Below are 24,422 nucleotides of genomic sequence, written 5' to 3' on the forward strand. Positions count from 1 at the left end.
TCTTAAGGAAGCATTCTGACTCCTTTTCCTAGACTAAAATACTCTTGTATGATCCAAGGGAAGAAACCATGACACCAGCTAGGAAGCTACTATGTCATACAGCCTAGAGATGGTGGTGACTGCCACTCCCACCAGGAAGACACGTGATGAGGGTACTTTAGGACCAGATTTGGAATATACATCTAAAGAAGATTCAGTGTTTCACTCAAGGACTGGATGTGAATCAAGAGATAAAAAGAAGCCTAAGGAACTCTAAGGTTTTTGGCCCATTGAAAGGTTGGACTGTAATGTTCTAAAATGAGAAAATATGTAGAAAGAGAAGCATGGTTGGGAAGGGTGGAGTTTGGGCATGTTAACTGGGACACCTAATACAGCCAAGTGGGAGTGCTCAGGTGGGCATTCAGGTGTGTCAGTTTCCATTCTAAAGGTGATGGGCTTCATACATACATTTAAGAGCCAACAACATAGACATGGCATTTGAAACCAGGAAACTAAATGAGATTACCTTGCTGTGGGTCTAGATAGGGAAGTGAGAGGTTTGTACACTGAGACCTTGGGCATGCTTATATTTAAGGGTATTAAAGGATAGTAATAGAAAACTAAGAAGTAAAAGTCAGTGAGTTGAGGTCAGAAAAATCATTGCAAAAAGTATAAAGTATTTTAAGACAATGCTAAAGTATCTCAAAATGTGTGGCTAGATATACTTAGAGGAAAATAAGAGTTGGTCATTGCAGCAGGCAATTGAAAATTATGTTTTCCTTGCAAACAGCAATTTGATAGAATGGTGAGAAAAAATATTGATTAGACCCAGTTCAAAAGTGAACAGAAGGAAAGAAATGGGCTCTTCCTGTAAAGGGTAGTAGAAATATCGAGTAATGGAGTGACAACTAAAGGAAGTTCAAAGTAGGTCATTTTTAATAATGGAAGAAATGGGATGTGATATAGTACACAGGCAAAGAAGTTGTCTTAGCTAGGATGGCAGACATTACATAAACTGTAATAGGAAGAAAAGCAGAAAACTTATACAGATTTAGATGTTTTGAATATATGATGTTGAATCATTTGGAAAATGTCTTCCAATTGTTTTATTTCCCAAGCAAAATAAGAAGTAAGGTGAGATGAAAAGTTGTAAAAGAGATATCCATATGAGTGGGAGGGAGAGTGTTATTGATATGCAATAATAAGGATCTCCTTGAAGTTAGTTAACATGAATTTAATGTGAGTTTGGTCTGCAGTAAAGTGTAGCATCCTCAAACCACATGTGGCTAGTCATAGGCTCACATGAAATAGCTTGGGTGTTGAATTAAACTACAGCCTCGTCCTAAGCAGGCGGCTACAATAGTGGAGGGAAAGGGGCAAGTGATTTGCGGTCATATGCAAGAAGGGAGGATAGAAATGGACCATGCTGTCTAGTTCAGGTAAGTAAGGAATTGAGTATATGAGGGGAATAAAAGACAGTAAAATTCGCTGGTAGGGCCAATGGATTATGGGGTTGAAGAGCTGTCTTCAAAGCACTAGATATAGTGAGCTGAAAAAGAGACTGAGGCTGTCCATGGAATATGAGATACTTGAAATTAAGTTAAAGATTGTGGGGGAATATAATTAGGTATGATGGTATGGTCATATGCAGAATACTGCAGTGGCAGTAGGTTGGAAAGTTAGCATAAAGATGGAGATCTTTGAGTTGAGATGGTCTCCTCCTCTAAGAAGCTAACTCTGCAGACACTGAAATAACTCAGTAAGACTGGGATTGTATCAGAAAAAGACATAATGAGCCAGATGTCAAATGTGGAAGAACTGGAATGAGAGGGAATCCCCCAGAGGGTTAGCTGTTATCACAGGAAACACATGAGATGTTTAAGGAGGAGGACGGGACACTGATCTGAAAGCCACATGAGGAAGAGGAGGACACCTACTAACATTCAGACCCTGATGTGAGTGGGAGGGAGAGAGAGCAGTCACCACTTAAGAGATTATAGGTAAAAAAAAAAAAAAAAGTCTGTAAGGCTACTTGTTTTTTGTATCATACTTTAGATTTGACCTATAACTGACATCATATGATATTTGTCTTTCTCTTTCTGACTTTGTTTATTATGAAAATTTATAGGACCATCTGTGTTGCTGCAGATGAAAATATTTCATTTTTCTTATGGCTGAGTAATATTTCACTGTATATATATATATATATATATATATATATATATATATATATATATATACATCTTCTTTGTCCATTCATCTGTCGATGGACATTTTAAGTTACTTCCATTTTTGGCTATTGTAAACAGTGCTGTTATGAACATTGGGTTCCTATGAACACTCAAACTCTTTTCAAATTGGAGTTTTTGTCTTTCCAAATATAGGCCCAGGAGTGGAATTGTGGGATCATAGGGATCTTTTCTTTTTAGTTTTTTTAAGGAACATCCATACTGTTCTCCATAGTAACTGCACCAATTTACATTACCATCAACAGTGCAGGAGTTACCACAGGGGAAAGGGGGGAAGGGAAGGATAAATTAGGATTTGGGGAATAACAGATAACACACTAGTATATATAAAGTAGATAATCAACAAGGACCTACTATATAGCACAGGGAACTATACTCAATGTCCTGTAATAAGCTATAATAAAAAAGAATCTAAAATAGAATCTAAATATGAATTACTTTGCTGTATACCTGAAACTAAATGAAATGAAGAAACAGGAATCAAGAAATAGATGGTAATGAACCTGGCTAGTGTCATCCTCTTACAATTTTTTGCCAATGTGAAAATCGATTGCCTAAAAATATTTTTGAGTGTTATCTTTGTAAATTACACCATAAACTAGATATTAGGAAAATAAGTACTGTGTCTTTTAAAAAATTAGAAATTATGTTTTATATATATATATATATATATATATTTTGCTTTCTAAACTTTTCATTTTCTCCACTCAAATTCTAAGATATCTTATGGGATAATAGTGTTCTATTTTATTCTCTTAGCTTGTTTTTTTTTTTTTTTTTCTCTTTCCTACTCAGAGTTGCAATTACAGCTTGCCCTGCTTAAGTGTCAATTCAGTGTATTAACATAGTGTCTTTTTTTTCTCAAGTCAGTTTCAGCATTTCATTAGTCTGTGTGATGTCTCACCATCAGCTGTAGGTGCCTAGGGTTTTCAGTATCTGCCATAAGCAAAGGTAACTAAGTATGCATTGTGACTTTGAAATAGAACATCGTACCACAGAAATATATAGGTCAACATATTTCCTTTCAACAATTAACAAAGTTATATTTTCACATTAATTTTGAAAAAATCCTTTTAAAAATAGCAATCATACATTTGGATGAGGAATTTGAAAATTAATGGAAAGCTTCCACTTGGTCACTCAATAATTCTTAACTAATAGGAAACCTCAATCTCTTGGAGTTAATTATCTCAAAAGCTGGGTTGCTATATTTTTCTTTCCTTGAAATCAATAGCCACATTTATAAGGCTAACTTTCCCTTATAAATAAATCATTCTAAAATTTAATGTGGAGAAAAGTTTGTTAAAGTTTAAACATAGCATTAAAATGTCAGATTATGGGTATAAACTCTATTACAATTGAAAATATCTGGGACATGACATTTCACCATCAAGAGCACCTTCTTCTCTATTAATATAATTTTATATTTTCAGGGACTGTTATAGGTGACAAACATCAACCCTAAATCTGGCCCCCAAAGTGCTTCATTTTGAGAATATATGTATAATTATTCTATTAGTCCTGAACCTATTAATTTCCCTGTGAATAATAACTAATAAAACATAATGACAGAAGTTAGTACAGAACTTTGCATATTAACATTGAATTAGCATCATGTAAGTTCAAAGTCTTCCAGCTCATATCCAATCAAATGAATCTTAGCCCCACACTGATCTGCAAATGCCTCTAACATTTCAATATCCAATACTCTTCTGCTGTGCCCTTGGGATCTCATTCATCAGCAGCAAACTCTCCAATATCACACTCTCTTTGTATATCTTCCTTTCTTTCTCTGACTGAAACCTGGGGAGCTAGAGTCCTCTTTGCTGTCTCTATCTGTTCACCCACAACCTGTGTACATCTGGTGAGGAAGTGTGCAGGTAGCCTTGCCCTTGTTGCTGCATCCAGACCATTTTTCTTCCCCCTGAAAAGTCTGTCCATTTTTAGCACATTGCTATACCATAGACCATCTCTCTCTAACTCTGTTCCTCTCTCTCCAGGCTCCTTTCAAGAATCTCCTCTTCTCTCAGGACCCATCTGTCCCCAACTGTGGCTCTAACATCTGACTTATGTCCTTTTCTCTACCACTATTGTCATCTTTCCTGATGACATCAGTATGTATCTTAGGAATCCACCCACCTTGGTTGCTTAAATCCTTTGACAATTATTTTACAGATTTTCCCCCCTCCATCTAATCTTGACCCATTTCCCATGGTCATGTCTTATAATTCATCGTGACCTACAGTCTCACACCCTACAACACCTTGATTTAAATGTTTGCACTCTGATCATCACATCATGTATTTAAAGCTTACTCACTCATCTACTCTAATAATAAAGTTCTGCAATGTTTTTCCACAACCAACAGTCACCTCTAGCTGTTGATGGCATTTGTTCTCCCCTGCCTGTCACCTCAGCAGGTGCCCATTTACCTTTTACAATGCACTCCTATATATTCACTCTCAAACTCCCTCTCTCTCTTCTTTTATGTTCTATTGTCCTGAGAACACCAAACCTGTTTACTTCTGCATCCCACCAGGTAAACCTGTGTCCATTTCCATGCCTACCAGATGTGACATCTCACACTTAATATATTCCAAAATAATGGCTGATTTTTCAATCCCTGGATAAACCTTCTTTTATGTCAGTGTTCTTTCTTTGATCTTTGATTTCTTGGACTTCTTTTGTCTCTCTCTAAGCCCACTTCTTGTCTCTCAGTAAATCTTTTAAGCTCCACGTAAACATGTATCACAAATATGAACACTTTAATCATTATAAAGTTAACTCCCTTGGTAAGACCACCAGAATTTCTCATCTGGAAATTTTATTATCCTCCTACCTTACCTCCTTGCTTCAGCTCTCCATTCAAGTGTATGCAAAATGGTGAAAGAGAGCCTTTAGAGAAAGCTAGTGTTTGGACATTGGTTTGAATGAGGTGATGGGACATGCAGATCTAGAGCAAGCATGTCCACATCAGAGGGTGCACCCAATGCAAAAGCCCTGGCCGGTTCAGATCATAGTAAAGAGGCTAGCGTAGCTGGTCTGATGAAGAGGAGAAGTAGTGAGGATGGACAGGAAACTGGAGAGGGGGCAGTTGCCAACCATGCATGACATTTTAATGTCTTTGAATTTTACTCTAAGTTAAATAGGAAGTATTGCAGTGTTACTGGCAAATGAGTGACATTATTTTGCTAATACTTTAAAATGATACTTTGGCTGTTTTGTTGAAGAGAAACTGTAGAGAAACAGATAGATGCAAAGAGATCAGTTGGGAGCCAATGCAGTAATCTACATTACATAGAAGATAGTGATTCAGACCAGGGCAAGATATGGTAAGAAGTGGTTGGATTACGGATATATTTTTAAGATGGAATTAATAAGATATTCCCTTATACTGGATTGAGTTAAAGAGAAAAATGAGTAAATATAATGACTCTATAGTTTTTAGCTGGGCAATTAGAAGACAGAGTTGCCATCATTAGATGGTGAAAGCCACAGATAAAGCAAATATGAAATGCTTTTTCTTCCTTATCATGTCTTTGCCACACAAGAGAGTGTATTTGTTTTAAAATCATGTTACTCCCTTGCCATTCTCATTCAGCGGGTTCCCTATAACATTTAAATAAAATTTAAAGTATTTTAAATGCTTATAAGGCTAGCCATATTTTGCTTCTGCCTGTCTCTCCACCATCATTTCCTATGATGGCCCCTTTGATTACTCAATTCCTGCCACTTTGGTCTTTAAGAAGTTCTGTGAATACCTTAAGCAGCTGCTTCAAGCCTCTGTATGTGTTGGTTTCCTATCTAAAGAACATTTCTCCTAGAAACTACAGTAACTCAATGCTCATTTCATTTAGGGTTTTACTCAAATATCACATCGAAGATGTCTTTCCTATTGATTTTAATAAACATTCCTAAAATAGCTCTCCCCAATTACTCTCTCTAATGTAACCTGTCTTTATTTTTAAAATTTTATAGCACTATCACTATCATTATATTTTTATGTATTTTTGACATTTTCTGTGTCCCATAGTCTAGCTTATAGTCAGCAAGAGAAATTAATGTTTTAATTTTTTTTTTAAGTTGAGAATTAAGTTTTATTTGGTGGCCTTGCTGAGGACTCAAACCCAGGAAGCAGCCTCCCAGGTAGCTCGGAAGAACTGCTCTAAAGAGATAAAGGAGAAGCCAGGATATATATATATATACCCTGTGTGTGTGTGTGTGTATATATATATATATAAACAAAAACAAGCAAAAAAGGTATCAGAAAATCAAAAGATTACTGGGTTATTTTTAGTAGGTTTTTTTTAAATTTATTCCTGATTTTTTTAAATGTTTGATACTTTATTTATTTATTTATTTATTTATTTATTTATTTATTTATATTTTAGCTGTGGGTGGGCTTTCTCAAGTTGTGGTGAGTGGGGGTTACTCTTTGTTGCAATGAACAGGCTTCTTACTGTCGTGGCTTCTTTTGTTGCTGAGCATGGCCTCTAGGTGAGCAGGCTTCAGTAGTTGCAGCCAAGGGCTCAGTAGTTGTGGTTCATGGGTTCCAGAGCACAGGCTCAGTATTTGTGGTGCACAGGCTTCATTGCTCCACTGCACGTGGGATCTTCCTGGACCAAAGATCGAACCCATGTCCCCTGCATTGGCAGGTTGATTCTTAACCACTGTGCCGCCAAAGAATTCCTAGTAGTTTTTTTTTTTAATTGATGTATAGTTGCTTTACATTGTTGTGTTAATTTCTACTGTACAGCAAAGTGACACAAAGTGACTCAGCTATACACATACATGCTTTAATATTTTTAATGCTGGCTTCCTATATTGTAGGATTGAAGTATATCATGCTAATTTTAATGACCACACTACAGATATTTTTGTCTAATAACTTTGTTTTAAGGATTGAAGAACAATGAAAAAGGAATCATTTGTCTTGAGATCCAGACAGTGTCTGAGTTGTCCAGTTTATGCAAAATAGATAAATTGAAGAAATGAGTAGTCTGTGGTTACACATTTGTCTGTGGCCACATAAGTCACAGAATAAGCATCCAGCAGTGTTGAGAAGCTGCTATTGTAAGAGTAAGTCTTTATTTACTTTAAAGGCTTTTTTCCAATAAGTGGAACATGATGGTGTTGAAATTGATACAAGTGACACTGCATCAGAATCTCCATCTACACATGATGAATCCAGAGAATACAAAAGAGAACACATGGCTTTGAGACAAAAATTACAACTTACGTATAATAGAATGGTCAGGCCCTGAAAAAAATGTAGCAAAAACCTCTTCCAAGTTTCAAGCAAGTGATAAGAGTATTTCAAGATAACAGAGTCAGAGAAAACAATTTTGAGTTACTTTATAAATTTCTTCATTCCATTTCCTAGAAGAGTATTGAGTTTGAAAGAGCTGTTTCAGCAGCTGGAAAATTTTAAGCAAGAATACAGTAAGTATCCAAAAGTGACACTGTCTTCGAAGCATACTTTTTTTGAAATTAGCTCTTTAAAAAGTCAATGTTTAATTTTCAATTTACTTTTTTGTCTATTTATGGAATGGAGGTTTATTTTAATGTATTGCTTTAATAATTCCCTACCAATCATTTGTTATAGTGGCACTGCACATTTATTTTTTAATTTTATTAAATTCATGATTTCCTTGATATTTTGAAAAACATATATTATAAAAACTTTTATTTAAAATGTACTACATATTTATGTTCACTGATTTTATTTTATTTTGTGAATTCGCTATACTTTAAAACTAAACAACTGTAATAAATACCAGTATTTCTGTACTACATGAAATATTTACCAAAATGCTGATGATGAAATTTTGTTCCGGTATGGCTGTCATAATTCTGCCTTGTTCAATGCTGTGACCCAACAGAGCCTGACACATTAAAATTGGTAGCATGTATTCCATAGGTAATTGAACAAAGTTTGGGTTACTCTGTCCAAGAAATAGAATAAAGCTAATCCTTCAATAAATATTGGCCTAATTGACAAAATGCAACCCAATAATAGAGATACATTTAGGGAAGTTATAGAAAATCATTTTAAGAAAAAAAAAAAAAAAACAGGATAAAAGTGTGGGGTTTTTTCTTCCTAGCTAGCTTTTCTGCTAAAATATTTCATTTCCATCATCTTTCTTTTCTTCCCTTGTGTGTATCTTTTCAGTTCCTCCCAGTTTTTCCTGCATTATCTCCCTTTTTACCACTAGAAATGATACTTTAAACATTTTCATCACAACTATTCAAGTCCCTCTTACCCTCCAGTCTTACAAAATATTTCCTCTTCCCTAACACCTTCATGTCTATTACAAAATAATAGTTTATATACAATGTAACTATACATTGGATGTTCTAGTGAATGATAGCAGCTCTAAGAAGAGTACAAAGAACATATGAAAGAGAAGCAATAATTAATCAAATTGTAGAATATTTCTCTGAGCTGGAGAAAGAGTGTGCATATTGCAAAGGCTCTCTAACCAAGCTAGATTGATGCATAGGGAAATATCTATCAAGCTTCAAGGCACTAGTGACAATTTATGTACAAAAGGGAAGGTAATAAGAGTGGTTTATTTGAAGTATTGGTAGCTTCAAGACAGTGGATTAGCATCGATAACCTCAGAAACCATGTATAATATCTACAGACTACCAAGAGAAAATATTGCCTCCTACAATATCACTCCTGACTCCTGTATATTTATTGATGAGAGAAATATTTGTATGTAGGCAAACTATTAGAAAACATAGCATCCAGGTAATCCAGCTGAAGAAAATAATTGGAAAGTATTCTTACCAAAGATACAATGGACTAGAATAGAAATCCAAAAAAAAGGGACTATAAAAAAAAAAAGGAATTATTAGTTAAAAAGAAAAAGTGCACGCGTGTTTCTGTGTGTGCACAAGCATGCATGCACATGTGCTTGTACTCACAAAAGTGAATCCGAATAGATAATGGTATATGGCTGGGTATGTACAGAAAATAGTTGCTAAAATAGAGCCTCTGAACAGATGTGACATCCAGTGGAGGAAACTGTATTCAGGGTCTAGAACTAAAAGAAATAACTTACTTAAGCAAGACCCCAAGATTTGTGAGTGGGAAGGAGAGGAAAGTAGACATTATGAAGAAGAAATATATGTGTCCATAAGGGAAAATTACCCAGATTGGTGAAAAAAAAAAAAAATCAACATTTTGGTTGAGAAAAAAGAAAAATAACATAGTAAAGAATGTGATTATACATCTCCCTAGAGAGAAGGCTACTGTCTATGGAATGTAAATGTCTGGTGGTGGCCTTTCTGAGCTATGAAGAGAACAAGTGCAATAGAGCAACTTAAACCAGAGGAATAGGAACAATATGAAAACTATTAAATATGAGAACATACTAAGAATATTAAAAAAAATTCCCAAATACTATTTGAAACTTTAGAGTTTTCTTCCTGTCATCAATGTCAACAAGATTTTCACCATCTTGTTTATTGTACCTCCTGAATATAGCTTCCACCTATTTTTATTTCTCTCTACTGCTATGGAGTACATTTCATGTTTCCCGTATTGCTATTAATACTCTTTTAACCAATTTCCAAATTAGTTTTCTAAAATTTCAACCTCCATTCTTTTTCCAAGCTAATTACAAAAATTTGAGGCCTACTACTAAAATTTCAATTTTTCAATTGCTCTCATCACATTTCTGAATCAAATCCAGACTTAATCCAAAAGTTTTCATGTCACCATGTCATGTATACTGAGGATGCTGGAAAGGAGGCACGCAACTGTCTGTCATGGAATTAAGGAAAACTGGCATTAAGTATGCATATGCATTTAATGGGACCTAATAAACCTTTGTTAAAGGCATTTAATGGCAGTCATGACTGCATGCATTCATGCATTTAAGATAATATATGTTGAACTGAAAAATATTTGAGAGAGAAGGAAAGAAGGAAGGAAGGGAGGAAAGAAGGAAGGGGTGGAGGGAGGGAGGGAAGGAGGAAGAAAAAGAAGAGAGGAGAAGAAAAGAAAAGAAAAGGAAAGAAAAGGAAAAGAAAAAGGAAAGCGTCTCTGAAACCCTAAAAGGAAAGTCTCTCTCCAAAAAAAGAGAATTCATCTCAAGGGTGGACATGAGTACCATCACCTGGACTCATCCATCAAACTCCTGATTGTAAAAAGCTCTGTGTAAACCCAAAGGCCCTACATACCTGGACCTCTATGTTGGGGATGTTCTAGTGCACAGATTTCCAGTTCAGTTGTCTAGGAAGATTATAAGAGTAGTTTGAGTAACAGTTGTTTTCCGTGAAGTCAACAAAGCCATGGGCAGTCAAAGGCTGAGAAGCCAGCTGGGCTGAGAGGCACGTTGGATGAACCATGGAAAGTTAGGCATGGTTGGGGTAGAATAAATGTGGACATGTGAGCTGAAGTGTTGGGGCTGTGCTCTGGGCAGAGGGGCAGCTCTTGTAGTAGAGCAAGTGTGAAAGCTTAGTGCTGCAGTTCAGCACCTGGAGAACTTGGATTTAAGACATGAACACAGTGCAAGAAATAGAGATGTGAGCAGCACCGTGGATTTTGGAGACACCAGAAATACTGGGAGATGAAGGAACAGAAGGAACAGCACTTTTGAGCCTCATTTGCTTATCTCCACCTTGATATCATAACTAAACCTTAACTTTAACAACCTGACACCTCTCTCCCTCCCTCCCTTTCTCTCTCTCTCTCCTCTGACCATCACTCTCCTTGTGAATGTGAGTTATAGTGACTTAAGTTAATCATAGTCTTCAGTTGAATGGCAAATTATCATGGCTTTTTCTCATTCTTCTCATTTTCTCCCATACAAGGACTTTCTCATTTTCATTTTTATTTGGTTGTTTATTTTCTTTCATTCTCATTTCCTATTTTCAATTCCCTGATTTTCACTCTTAGGTTTTGGATACTTAGGTTTTGGATACTTGGAATTTTGTAACGTACAAATTCCTTCCTGACTTCTCTCCTGTCTCTCATCTCTTGCTATTCTCAATTTTTGCTTTGAGCTCTAGTCATGGAGAACATCTTGCTTGAGAACAGCATTTTTCTTCTCATTTCAAGAGTAACAGCACAGTAGAAAATCCACACTTTTGTAGGCAAGCAAAAACAAAACCAAACCAGACTGGTACTGAATTAGCTATATAAAATAAGTTATTAAATATACAATGAAAATCAAATTCATGAATACTGTCCCTTTTGATAACCAAGACATGTAGAGAATAATGGACAATTTAGAAAGGAATTTTTTCTTGTTTATAACCTCCTTGGATTCTGTGAGTGATGATATACTAGAATCAGCCTTTAAACCAGAAGATGTCTCCTTTCTGTAGATACTTCATTTGTAATATCATGGGGTAAACATGGATATAAATCTATATTTATTATATCTGATTAATTATTCAGGAAACAAATCCTAGAAGTAGAATTTTCTGTCAATGCCTACAACATATTTGCTTTTATTTTCACGTATGAGTTTGGCTTTAACCATTTTTGTTGTAAATTTTGAGACTTTTTCATCAAGCTTCTAATGATTTCTAATAAGTACTTAGCATAAATTTTCTTAGGATCGATGCTTGTGTAGCATGAGAATTGTATCATTCATAGAAAACTGAATTCTTTGTTCATGTAAATAGATAAGCCCAACATATTTTAGAATTAGTTCCCACCAAATATGATGTTTTATTCAGCTATTCCTGTTTTCATTCAATTTTGGCAATTTGTATTTTGACATAAACTTTCTAGCATATTTACAAAGAGGGATATCTAATGTTATCAGCCTCCATTCGTCCTCATATTCCTTTTTTTTAATTTTTATTTTTGTATATTTGTATCCTCTCCCTTGATTTCTTAATTATACATTCTATAAAAATATCTATCTCATGATCTTCTAAATAAATGACTCTGGCTTTATTAATTATAGTACTTTTTCTTGATGTGAAATGCAATCAGTATAATTTTACATTGTCTTCATTTAAAGTAAAAGTATTTTATAATAATACTTTTATGTACATGCACATGTCCTGGAAAAAAAAAAAACTTATCTGGAAAAAAATCACTCCATTTAATATTTACATTTAGTGTAAAGTCAAAGGCAAGAGATTAGGCTAATGTAGTTTATTTTCTTAAGTCTGAAATAAGAAAGAGTAGAAAAACTAAATAAAAAGTATAGGAATTTTTAAATTGTCAAAATTTAGCTATAGAAGTTTTATTAGGCTGTGATATTTACACAGAGTAATTCCTATAAATTATATCTTTGCCCTTTTCTGTCTTTTAAATGACTTGGTTACACTGTTTTAAGTGTTTTTTTTATATTTTTTTTCTTTTCTTGCACTTAACCCTATATATTCTCAACTATGAATCATGCACTACTTTTTTGATGTTTGGGTCAGTGGTGAAGTGATAATTGTGATGATTGTTTTATTGAATATGTATTACTTTAGTCCACTTTTGTCTCAGAATATTTCTTTGTTAATTTCTTTGGCTCTATCTAAATTTTTTAGTCACTGTCATCTTCCTTTTCTATATATTATTTCACCACATTATCTTCTATAATGTATTTCTTTAAAATTATAGCTGTTTAAATCATGGGGCCAAAATGTTGATGCTATTTGAAATTTCCCTCTTCCTCTAGGAATTTTTCCCTTGTAAATGTTTCATCTTTACTGTTAAAAAGTGGAAAAAATTCACTTTTGTAATAGAATTTCTCAAAGGGTCCATGTTGTTCAAGAGTTTGCTTTTATTTTTTCTTGGTTTTTGTTTTCTCTGGTTTAAATTCTTCAGTGACAAGAATGCTATCTAAGCCTTTTCTTTCACTGACCTCAGGCTGAGTTACGAGGGTGTCATTTCCCTTATGAATAAAACTCAGTAGTTTCTTTTAGATTTCAAGCCATTGGGGTAGTGGGGAGGAGAGTGGAGGCATATGGTGGTTGATTACCTGCAACTCATTAGGAAGACTTTCTCACTGTGGGTTTCCTCTGCATTCGGGTTAGACCTCCCTGAGCCAAGGGTCACAGATGGCATTTGGGGGCTTCCTTCTTGGTTTCTAGTGATAATGCTAACACTTTGGGCCAATTTTTCATGATCAATAAGCCCTGCTTTGTTTAGAAATGTCCTTCTCAGAGATTCTGTTGCCTAATCTTCATCCAGTGGTCTATTGTTTTGGTCTCGTTAATGATCGAATGTCAGTTCTTCATTTAATTCATAGTCTTGACTCTCCTCTTCAAAAACTATACTCCAAAATAATACAAATACAAGTGAGTGCATTGACAGCTAGTCTTGGCCAATTTAATTCATTCCCACTCAAAAGGAAAGTCAAGATGATAGCCATCACTCATCACAATTCTGGGATACTCTGTTACTTCCCTCTTTCTGCCATCCACATCCCGAGGAAAAAATGATGAAAATGATACCTTTCATAACAAAGTGATATTTGGAATGATTTCTGGATCTCTGGTTAGTTCCTCGGGATTAGAGAAGTGAGATAAACATATCTTAACAGGTTTCATCAGTTGAGTAGCAGAGTACAATACATTTCAAGTTAAAGCATACTTAACTTCAACAAATGTTCTAAAACTAATCATATGACCAAAGCAACTCAAGTTCTCTGAGTGTGTTTCCTCATTTATATCATGGTGGTAATAATAAATATCATGCAAGTATTGTGAAAGTTGATCAGAAAATGATAAATTTGTGAACGTAATTAACCTAGTGGCTGGCACATTGTAGGTGTTAAAAAAAAAAAAAAAACATGTGGGTATTCCTGATATAGATGGAGGAATGATTTAATTCTCAAGGTAAGTGTGCAAAGCGAAGCCTTGAACAGCAGGAAAGGTGAATCACCAAACTGTTTTACTGATGATGTTTTGGTTGGACTCTGTCAATGTGCCCTTTGGTTCTTTCTTTGATGAAATTATCCAGTGTGCTTAATAAATTTAAAACAATGAATATATGGTAAAATTCTTTTTAAGTACAATTCTTGGTCTTAATTCTCTAGTGTTTACTTTAGAGAGACACATTATGATTTGATTTGGTGCCCCATTCACTTGATAACAAAAGTTTACTAAATGTGATGTACAAGACTGGAATATTTCTCAACAATTAATAAGAGCTAAGGCAATGAAAGCCTGAACACCACTGTGTGTTTTTTAGCACCTTATTGATTGCAGCTAATGCACTGCAGTGGACTGGAATCCAGATTAATTTCCTCTCTGTCTCAGTCTCTAGATAGTGATGCCATTGGCCAAGAATGCCTGGAGCCTTCACCTGGCCTGCCCTACCTGTTACAGCCCCCACAGACATTTGCCCAACCAGAACTAATGTTCAACTGGGCTGGCCCTTGTGAGTTTTACTATGACTGCAAGATGAACGTCAGCAACAACCATCAGGGAACTTAGGAAAAACAAGGCCTGATAGTTCTCACAGGGCCTGTAGAGGGCCCTGTGCCAAGGGGACAGAGACACAGAGAGAGGAGGGAGAGAGGGACAAGCCTGGGGTTCTGCCATTATTGGGGTTGAGGTTGGGGTCACTAATTATTGGAGAATTTAAAACATAACAGCAGGAATCAGGGAGCTGGAAGGGCAAGGTGGGAAGGTGGGGTCACTCGAGAGGCCAGTTACCTGGGTCACTCAGGGGTCTCTAAAAGGGGAGCTCCACAGGAGGGGAGGCTGGGCTTCTCATCTAGTGGTGAGTGAGCAGGCGTTACACAGCTGGTGATATGTTTATTCCAGAGGGATGTCTGAAGTAGGTGCGGCAACAGTCCAAAGCTTGATGTCAGGCACTTAGATCACACTCAAAAAAGTTTGTTGTCAGGCATTGACACTACAAGATTGCTTTATAAAACAAGTAAATATGACAACTAACAAAAAAACAAATAAAACCCAATAATTAGCCAAACTATAACCATATACTGTCCACTGTAACTCTTTAAGCTATGTCTAAAATTCCTTCATCTCATCTTTAACTCCTGAGAGCATGCCGTCAGTATAGAATGGCTCTGCTAAACAATAAAAACCTCATTTGTCACTTTTTTCACATTTCAATAATGGTTACATTTATTTCAGTACTTTTCTAAAATCTATATTTTGTTGTTAAGTATCCATTTAGGCCGATGTTGATTTTATTCTTACATCTTCGAAAATTTTTCTCCTTTGTTAAGAACACAAGTATACACAGAGAAAATCAATGTTTGAAAACATGTGATAATAAATGTTGTATGTAATTTAAACAAAGCATTACTATTTTTGGCAGCCTGTTAATAGACTTCTGTGAAAATATTTAAATTGCAAGTTTTCTTATTTACGCTGATGTATTTACAGTCATATGCCAGGATTTACTGGAAAAAACTGTGAGAAAGTAATTGACCGCTGCAGACTGTTCACCATCAACTGTCTGAATGAAGGATGGTGTTTTAATATAATTGGAAGATTCAGAGTAAGTAATTTAATACATGGCAAAGTAATCTAGCACTTCAAAATACAACAGCTTCTGGCAGTCTCTATTTCAAATGTTTTTACTAATATAAGAAAATGTATCCTTTTCTATGTATTTAAATATGAGTTATATAAAGTTTAGTAATAGAGATTTTTAACTTATAAGAATTATGTTGGGAGGGCATTATCAAGCCTTCTAGGCAGTGTTTTTATTATAAAATAAGTATATAGCTAATTGTGTACTGCTGATATGTCTCCATATATATAAAACCAGAGCTACTAATGCCTTCAGCTCTTGAACTAGATGGGAAATAAAATTAGCCTGGTAGCTATTAGGGCATAAAATACATTATTTGAGGGGGTAGTTTTTGAAATGACTTTACAAACATGGAGTGTGTGTGCTCCACACGGTAAGGCATAGCCTACAACTCAGAAATCCCATTTTTAGGTAGGACTATTGGAGAAATAATTAAATGTGTCCTATATAAAGAGACACATACAAAGATTTTCACTCTAAATCTGAATCAAACTAAAGCCTCTGGGTAGGAAAATGGATCAATTTATCATGGCTTGGGAATATCATATGATTATAAAGAATGATTGAAATAGTGAACTGTGTTAATACTTATAACAAAGTATAATGTTGAATTTTAAAATCTTATTGAAAAATTATATATGTACAGTATGATAATGGTTAATTAAAATTTTGAAACACAAACAAATCCATATTTACTATGATTGCATAGTCTATAGCAAAAGTGTAAACAGTTATATGAGAGTTATTTACACACACTGGCTTTACTAGAAATTCACCTATAGGGAGATGGGTGGGGAGTGAGATGGGTCACAAGGGACTTCTGCTGTGTCTGTGATGCTTTATTTTTTAAAAATTAACTTTTGGCAAATAAGGATGGTAAGATCATGTTGTTCATTTTATTATTTTCTCCACTTTCCTGTGTTATAAAATATTTTAATAAAATATTTTGAAAAAAATGTGAATCCAGCTTATGGAATGTACCATGGAAAATGTATATGTGTACTTTTGCAAATATGCTAAAATAGAATAATGTTACTATATGAGAATATATAGTATAAGAACATAACATTTAGCACCTATAACACATTTGGCACTACAGTGTATCATGATTATTACCTCATTTGATGTTCACCTAAATCTCATCCCATTTTATAGAAAAATAAAATATCTACTGAGCTTTTGAATATTTCCTCAAGTTCACATACATAGATGGGGATGGATGAAGGCAGATTTGAATGTATTCTGACTCCAGAACTCATACTTACAAGTACTGCACATATCTATGTTCACTACAAGGACTGTATTACCATTTCTTTTTTCTTTAAAATGTATCTACCCTTTCCTTAGTAGCAAATTGTCTACTTGAAATGCCTCTCCCACCTCTGTTTTAATTTATTTTATATTATCCTGCTTATGTTTTGGATTTTATTTCCTGTGTTTTCTCAGGATAGTCTCTGAGTATTTATGTCTAACTTTTATGTTTAAGTTTTTCTTCCTCCACCACCAATTTTCCCAGGGAGAATTTAACTGGACTTTTCATCATCTTGCAGACTCTGTTTTTTCTTCTTCTTCTTCTTCTTTTTTTTTTTTGTAATTCTACTTTAAGTTTAAAGACTTTCATTAGATAAAATATTAGCAAGAAAGGAATGTTATTGGCCAGGTTAGTTCTATTTTTTTTCAATTTACAGATTTTTAATGAACAATCATGAAATATGTATATCAAACCCCTTACTGCTATTTTTCCTATCCTTATATTTCATTTCTTTTACTCTCTTTATTAGAGTGATAAAAATTTCTAGTAACAGGTTGAAGAGAACTGTGCATATCTTTGCCAACTTTAGGGGGAAATCAACCAGACTTTCACCTGTACCTTTAGATTTTTGGAGGTGGTCTCTATCAGATTAAGTTCCCTTTGATTCCTAGTTTACTGAGTTTGTATCATGAATGGTTGGTGAGTTTTTCCTATTGCTTATTCTGAATGTAGTTAGGAGATTATACTTTTTCTTTTGTAGTCTGTTAATATTTTAACAGAACTGTAGTAACTGATTTAGATTTCTGAATAAATATTGCATCCTTAAGAAAAACTCTTTCTTGGGCTTGAGACATTTTTGTTTTTTTCTGTATTCAACTTATTACTAAATACTTGTTTTCATACATAAAGAATACTTAAAATGAAAATAATAAATAATGTAATAATACATAACTATTAAAATAATAAGACTGTACTTTTGTTTTCTTATAGTTTCTTTATCAGATTTTAGCACCAGGGTTAATGTAGCCTCATAAAAATGAGTGGAGATTTATTCACTTCTCCTCTATTACCTGTAACAGTTTGTGTGTAATTGACTATATCTTCCTCAAAGACTCAATGGATGTCACCACTGAAGCATCTGGTCTGGGAGTTTTCTTAAGGGGTGAGTTTGTATTATAAGTTTAATTAATTTGACATAGAACTAGACTACTCAGATTTTTTCCCCTTCTTTTCCTTATGAGTCTAATAAAGTAAATACAAGAAACAAAATATGAAGATTAAAAAATAGCAGCAAGAGGGTTTGATATACATATCTCATGACTGTTCATTAAAAATTTATAAATTAAAAAAATGGAATTAACCAGTGAGTTTAGTTAAGAGTAGAAGATAAAATTATGAACCTCCTAGGGAAGAAAAACAAGCAGAAAAACAAAAACTGCTCCTCATGGCCTTGCACTGAGCAAAGGACACAAAACCAATTGATTGGACAAGTTTAAAACTTCTGCTCATCAAAACAGAAGACTGATGACAACCATACCCAAAGGTTATCAAACTGAATTTGCATTAAAAGTAAAAATAATCCATGTGTTTATTGTTTACATGAGATAACCAGAAATATAATGTCTTAATGACATAAAATGATAGAAAAATATGTATCAGTGAAATGCCAATTTAAAAAAAAATGGTTATATTTATATTAATGTAAAAAATAGACTTTAAGGCATAAAATCAGAAATTTATGATGATTTTTCTAATAGCATAAGTTTCAACTCATGAAGAAAACACAAAAATTATAATCTTGTATATACCTACTGAAATATGTATTTATATGTGTATATATATTAATATATGTGTGAAAAATACAGAAGCGAATATTGATGTTCTTAAGGAGAAATGCAGAGTCTGGCTCTAGGCCAAAATTCTATGTGTGTCCTTATTCTTGTCACTGAGTTCATCAGTACCATTTTTAGATTCCGTATATGTGAGTTAGCATACAATATTTGTCTTTCTCTTTCTGACTTACTTCACTCTGTATGACAGACTCTAGGTTTATCCACCTCATGACATATAGCTCCATCTCATCCCTTTTATAGCTGAGTAAGCCAGAGAGTAGCACAGACATATATATATACTACCAACTGTAAAATAGATAGCCAGTGGGAAGTTGTTGTATAACAAAGGGTGTTCAACTCAAGGATGAAAGATGCCTTAGAGGACTGGGAGGGGGAGGATGGGGGGGACTCGAGGGAGGGAAGGAATACGGGGATATGTGTATAAAAACAGATGATTCAACTTGGTGTACTCCCCTAAAAAATAATAAATAAATAAATAAATAAATAAATAAATAAATAAATAAATAAACAAACAATTAAAAAAATAAAAAAAATTTTCTATGTGTGACCTTTCAAGCTCAACCCTAGATGATTAGGAGGCATTTCCAGGCAGGCCTTGTTGGGGAAGAGGCCCACATCAGGCTGGGTTCCCAGTCAGTGCCCCACAGATGCTGGAAGGAGCTGCAGTCAATACTCAGCCATCCCCCAGCCCCCTCTCAGCCAGGCTTACCTGCATTTTATTCCCAGTCCATGCCCCTTTCTGAGCTGGGATGTTACCAGGGGCCTACAGGGCGACCTCCTTTTGGAGGCTTCTTGGCTAAGAGCTCTTCTGCATGCAGACTTACTAATTCTCCACTCCTAGCTCTGCTTTCTGTCTCTCCCCCAAGAAAAGTCAAAAGCGTTTTGTTCAGGGTCCTTGGTGATCTTCCCATACCACATGAAAGAATAAGACAGCATTTTCACATGTACACAGGGAAAATAGGACTTGATATAAACCCGCTGCCTGACAATTTAGTAGAATGTACCCAAGGTTTTCAATCTGAAATGATTTAAAATCTAGAAATACCTGGAGAAAACAAGATTGTATTAAAAGTGCAGGTAAGATTCACTATATTGTTACTTATTTTAGAATAAAAGTAATCAAATTAGAAAAAAATAGCTAAAAATTATAATGTACCCAGATAATAGAACATATATCCCATTTAGGCTATAGTTTTGAAGTGTTTTGTGATTTTTGGAAAATACTCAAATCAGAACATTTAGTAAAAAAAGAAATGGCTGTATTAATCTAACTACAATTTGGTTTTGTATATATATGTGTATGTGTGTACATGAGTACACATGTGATATTAGCTGCTTGTAACAAAATAAGATGTTGTTTATGAACTTTCTGGCTTGTGGGAAAGGTCAGCAGTCATTGCAGTTCTGCTCCTACAGCAACTACATTCCCAGAGTGCTCAGACATCAGAAGAAGTTGTATATCAGGCAGCATGATGTGCGGGTGCAGGGGCGGGGAGCAAGTCAGATGGCACAAGGTCATGTAGCTTCTGGTGTCTTCCATCTCCATAATCATTTAGGCCTTTATAATGCTTTAATAAACATAAGATTTCCCTGGTATATTTAAATTGCTTTTATGGAAACTTGAAGTATCTGAGGTCTGTGACCTGTGTGGTCCAGGGACAAATTAATACACACTGGGACAGAGAAGCAGGGAGCCAGAGAGAAACATGGAGAAGAGGGTTTGGGGATTCACAGAGAGGCCCAAGTTAATCCCGGATCTAAGGAAAGACCAAGACTGATCAGCGTTTGATGGCCAGTAGGGTCTGGATGATATTTGTATTATACAGATGTGTATATACGCTAAAAGGAAATAAACCAACAATTTGACAGCAGTTTACTTCAATTAATGAAATTAGACTAAAATTATAAACAGAAAAAATATTTTTGAATATTAATTTGGTTGAAGTAATATGAAGAATAAGGCATATCCAATAATGACTTTAAGATTAGGAAGTTTATATTAAATGCAATAGGCTGGACAATATTAGCGGTAAAAAACACACAGGTCAGAACCTTATTAATTCTAAGCCATGCTCTTCATCATGAGTTAAATTTCTCTATTTTCAATTCATTTTCTTTCTAATTGAAGTGGCATAAAGATGGTGAACTTTCTCATTGAAATTGTGATGTGAAATTTCTAATCAAGCACTTTCACAGTATCAATTGCATTCTCAATATTAATAATATAAATACTCTCATGTTAAAACAATTGCTCCTTCCCAATTGAGAGTAAAATTTCTAATAATCACTACATATGAATAAATCATTGAAGAAATAAAGAGCTCATGGCAAAGAAAAAACCCAGTGTAATTTTCACATTTATAAAAAATGAACAAAGGACAGCCACTAAATTGAAAAATCTGATTGATATTATGCACATTATAAAGTAAAAATATAGGTGGTATGCAATTATATACTATTTACATTGCCTCAGAGCAATGACTCAGGATTTCTTTTCCTTAGAGTTTCAGTGATTTATTAGCAAACTTAATTTTATTTTTAATAGTTAATACACATAGTCAGAACCACAATTTCTGGTTTGTGTCTATCCAAATACTTTATAGCTTCCTGGTGTTATGACAGAATTGTTGGCTGCTGCCTTGTTATACCATTAAAGAAAACTCCCCAAGAGCTTTGTATACCATCCTTTTTCTCTCTTCTGTTACAACTGGTTTAGGAATACAGTTTATGTTTTATCTCATCTTTGTGTAAGCCCTTATAAGGCTTCATTGGCAAACCAACAACAACAAAAAAATTAAAGCTCATCTAGTTTAACTTTACCATCTGTTTTATTTCTCTCTTCTATTTCCATTCTTTAGTTAAACCATTTCTTAAACAATTGTTTTCAACAAGCATGACTTATGCAAACACACTGAAAGAAGTAAATCTCAAATTAGAATTCAATATGAGTTACAAGTTGCATTTGGGGTAGAATTTAGAATTCTAAAATTTAGTTTCAACAACAGAAAGTCTAACAGAATCTCTTTCTCTCTCCCTCTCTGTCTCTGTCTCTCTCTTCTGTGTCTGTCTGCTTGTCTGTCTTTCTGTCTCTCTGTCTCTCTCTCTCACACACACACACATGCTCACACACACACACACACACACACACAGAATTTGAAGGCTCACATAGTTAGACTTTCCAGGGCTAGACTTGGTAAGTGTTTAACCAGAGGCTCAATGAATCCTATTTCTTCTAATTACCTCTAAAACACCAACAGTGCCTTTTAGAAGTTCCAAAAAGAACCCAGGCATGCTCCTGCCTCAGGGAATTTGAATTGAATATTTTGACCCAGATGTCTGATTTGTGGGGTTCTCCATTCTGTTAGGCCTTTTCTCAGATACTTGCCCTCAGTAAGTCCTTCCCTAGATGCTCAGTCTAATATGTTGATGTTTTCCTGACCCATGCATTCACCTCCTTTTTCTGTAGTTCTTATTAGCTGTTGCCATCCAGCTTCCCAGATAACAGTAGAGTTTTTCACATCTCTCTTTTACTATCTCTCAGACTAGATTAGGCTGAAATGTAAGTACTGTGAAGGTTGATCTCCTTGTTTCTTGGTATAGAACTAGCCTTCTTCCAGAAAAGGCAGCAAAATTTCAGCACAGGCAAGTCAGACCAACTGGAGTGGATGGTAATCTATTTGAAGTGTCTCTTCTGTGTAGGAAAACTCAGATTCTGTAAACTATCAGGAGAACTTTCCATTAATAATGGAGTAGTCAAAGTCAGCCCAACATGGGATTGGGAGAGAGATGGATTTGGTGAAAGGTGAGAGGAGTCACGTGATAAATAAAATAACTCCCAATAAATTGTTTGTAAAATGTCATATAGTCAACAAATCAAAGAAAGAGGCATTAGATAAACTAGTATAATATGAACACACAAAATAGCAATTTACACACATACAAAATATGACAAAATCTAAAATTCACACTGTGACCTGCTACTAACTCCAAAATGACCAAAACAGCTGACAATTTTCCTATTGGCCCAAGAATCACATTCCAAGCTTCCAACCAGATGAACACACCAATAGTTTCATTCCTTATCAGTCCTCAGAGAGACACTCTTCAGGTTTAGGGACAGGATGCATAGTTGCCATCCTTCATACCCAGACATTCAGCCACCAGTGGGAAAGACCTCCCCAGGGGAAACAAGTGTGATTCTGCCCACTAGGGCACACTTGGCAACATTTAGGAACATTTTTGTTTGTCACAAATAGGGGTTGGGGCTTCTGCTGATGTCTGGTGTAGAGAGGCCAGGTTTGCTGCTAAATATTATACAGTGCACATGGCAGTCCTCTGCAACAAATATCAGGTCCAAAATGTCTATTTTGCTGTGGTTGAGATATCTGCCTTAGAAGAAGTTTAGGATGTGAAGGCTGGAAAATAGCAAAACTTGTGCACAGAAAGAGAGACTTTATCAAAGTTTCAAGAATCTCTAACTTAAGAAGAGAAACTTCTGTCTCACAATAGCAGACCCATAACATAAGATAGATTCCAGATTGAGAAGCCTTTTTTGTTGGCATAGAGTTGGTTAAGTCAAATTGCTTTCCTGTTGTTTTTCTTTCTTTGCTGGGAACAGACTAGGTACTGTCAGCTCAGAAGGAGGAATACATACTTGCTTGGTCAAAAATTCTGCTTCTCAATCCTTCCCTCTGAAATACTCAGATTGAATTTGTTTGAATGTTTTTCTCCTTATTTATATATTGGACATTTAGATGAAAACTTTGGAGGAGCTGTGTTAACATGAACTAGTGTCATAGGAGAGTTCTCTCTTCTTTGTTTTTAAGGAGAGGGGAAGCAGGAGTAGGATTCCAGTAATGGCCTACATGGGAAAAAAAAATCTATAAAAGAGGGGATATATGTATATGTATAACTGATTCACTTTGCTTTACAGCAGAAACTAACACAACATTGTAAATCAACCACACTCCAATAAAAATTTTAAAAAAATAAATGAGTTTGGGTAGATTGAAAAAATATATAAAAAAGCTAAAGTAAAGAATCATTGAACTGCTTGAAGGAGCTTTAGAAATGCTATTTGATCAGGACCCACTTCAATAATCTGGCAATCTGTCCCTTCTACCTCAGAGATGGTTACTCCTCTGCTCTTCTCTCTCTTTCTTACACAGATTTCTCTTTCTTAAATTTAGTTTACTGAAGTAAACTTGATTCACAATGTTATGTTAATTTCTGCTGTATAGGAAAGTGGTTCTGTTACATATATATGTATATATTGAATATAGTTCTCCTGTTATACAGTACTACATTGTTGTTTATCAATTCTATATATAAAAGTTTGCATCTGCTAATCCCAAATTCCCAGTCCATCTCTCCCCCAACCCCTCCCCCTTGGCAACCACAAGTCTGTTCTCTGTGTCTGTGAGTCTGTTTCTGTTTCATAGATAGGTTCATTTGCATCATATTTTAGATTCCACATGTAAGTGATACCATACGGTGTTTGTCTTTTTCTGACTGATTCACTTAGTATGATCATCTCTAGGCTAGACAGGTTTCTTGATGGCTTCTGAATCTCCCTCATTAGTTGTGTAGTTTATCCTGCTCTTGTTCATATT

The 24,422-nt window shown here is 34.9% G+C and overlaps 1 protein-coding gene across 1 annotated transcript in view; it reads left to right on the forward strand.

Annotated features, from left to right (window-relative positions):
* The window catches only part of EYS (eyes shut homolog), a 1,676,468-nt gene that overhangs the window by 86,814 nt on the left and 1,565,232 nt on the right, over window positions 1–24,422 (forward strand). The window contains exon 5 of the mRNA XM_057737776.1: window positions 15,555–15,669. Coding sequence (XP_057593759.1) covers window positions 15,555–15,669 — 115 coding nt within the window. The remainder of the gene's footprint in view (window positions 1–15,554; window positions 15,670–24,422) is intronic.

The sequence above is a fragment of the Hippopotamus amphibius genome, chromosome 6 (genome assembly GCF_030028045.1).
Source record: "Hippopotamus amphibius kiboko isolate mHipAmp2 chromosome 6, mHipAmp2.hap2, whole genome shotgun sequence".
In the NCBI taxonomy this organism is placed as follows: Eukaryota; Metazoa; Chordata; class Mammalia; order Artiodactyla; family Hippopotamidae; genus Hippopotamus; species Hippopotamus amphibius.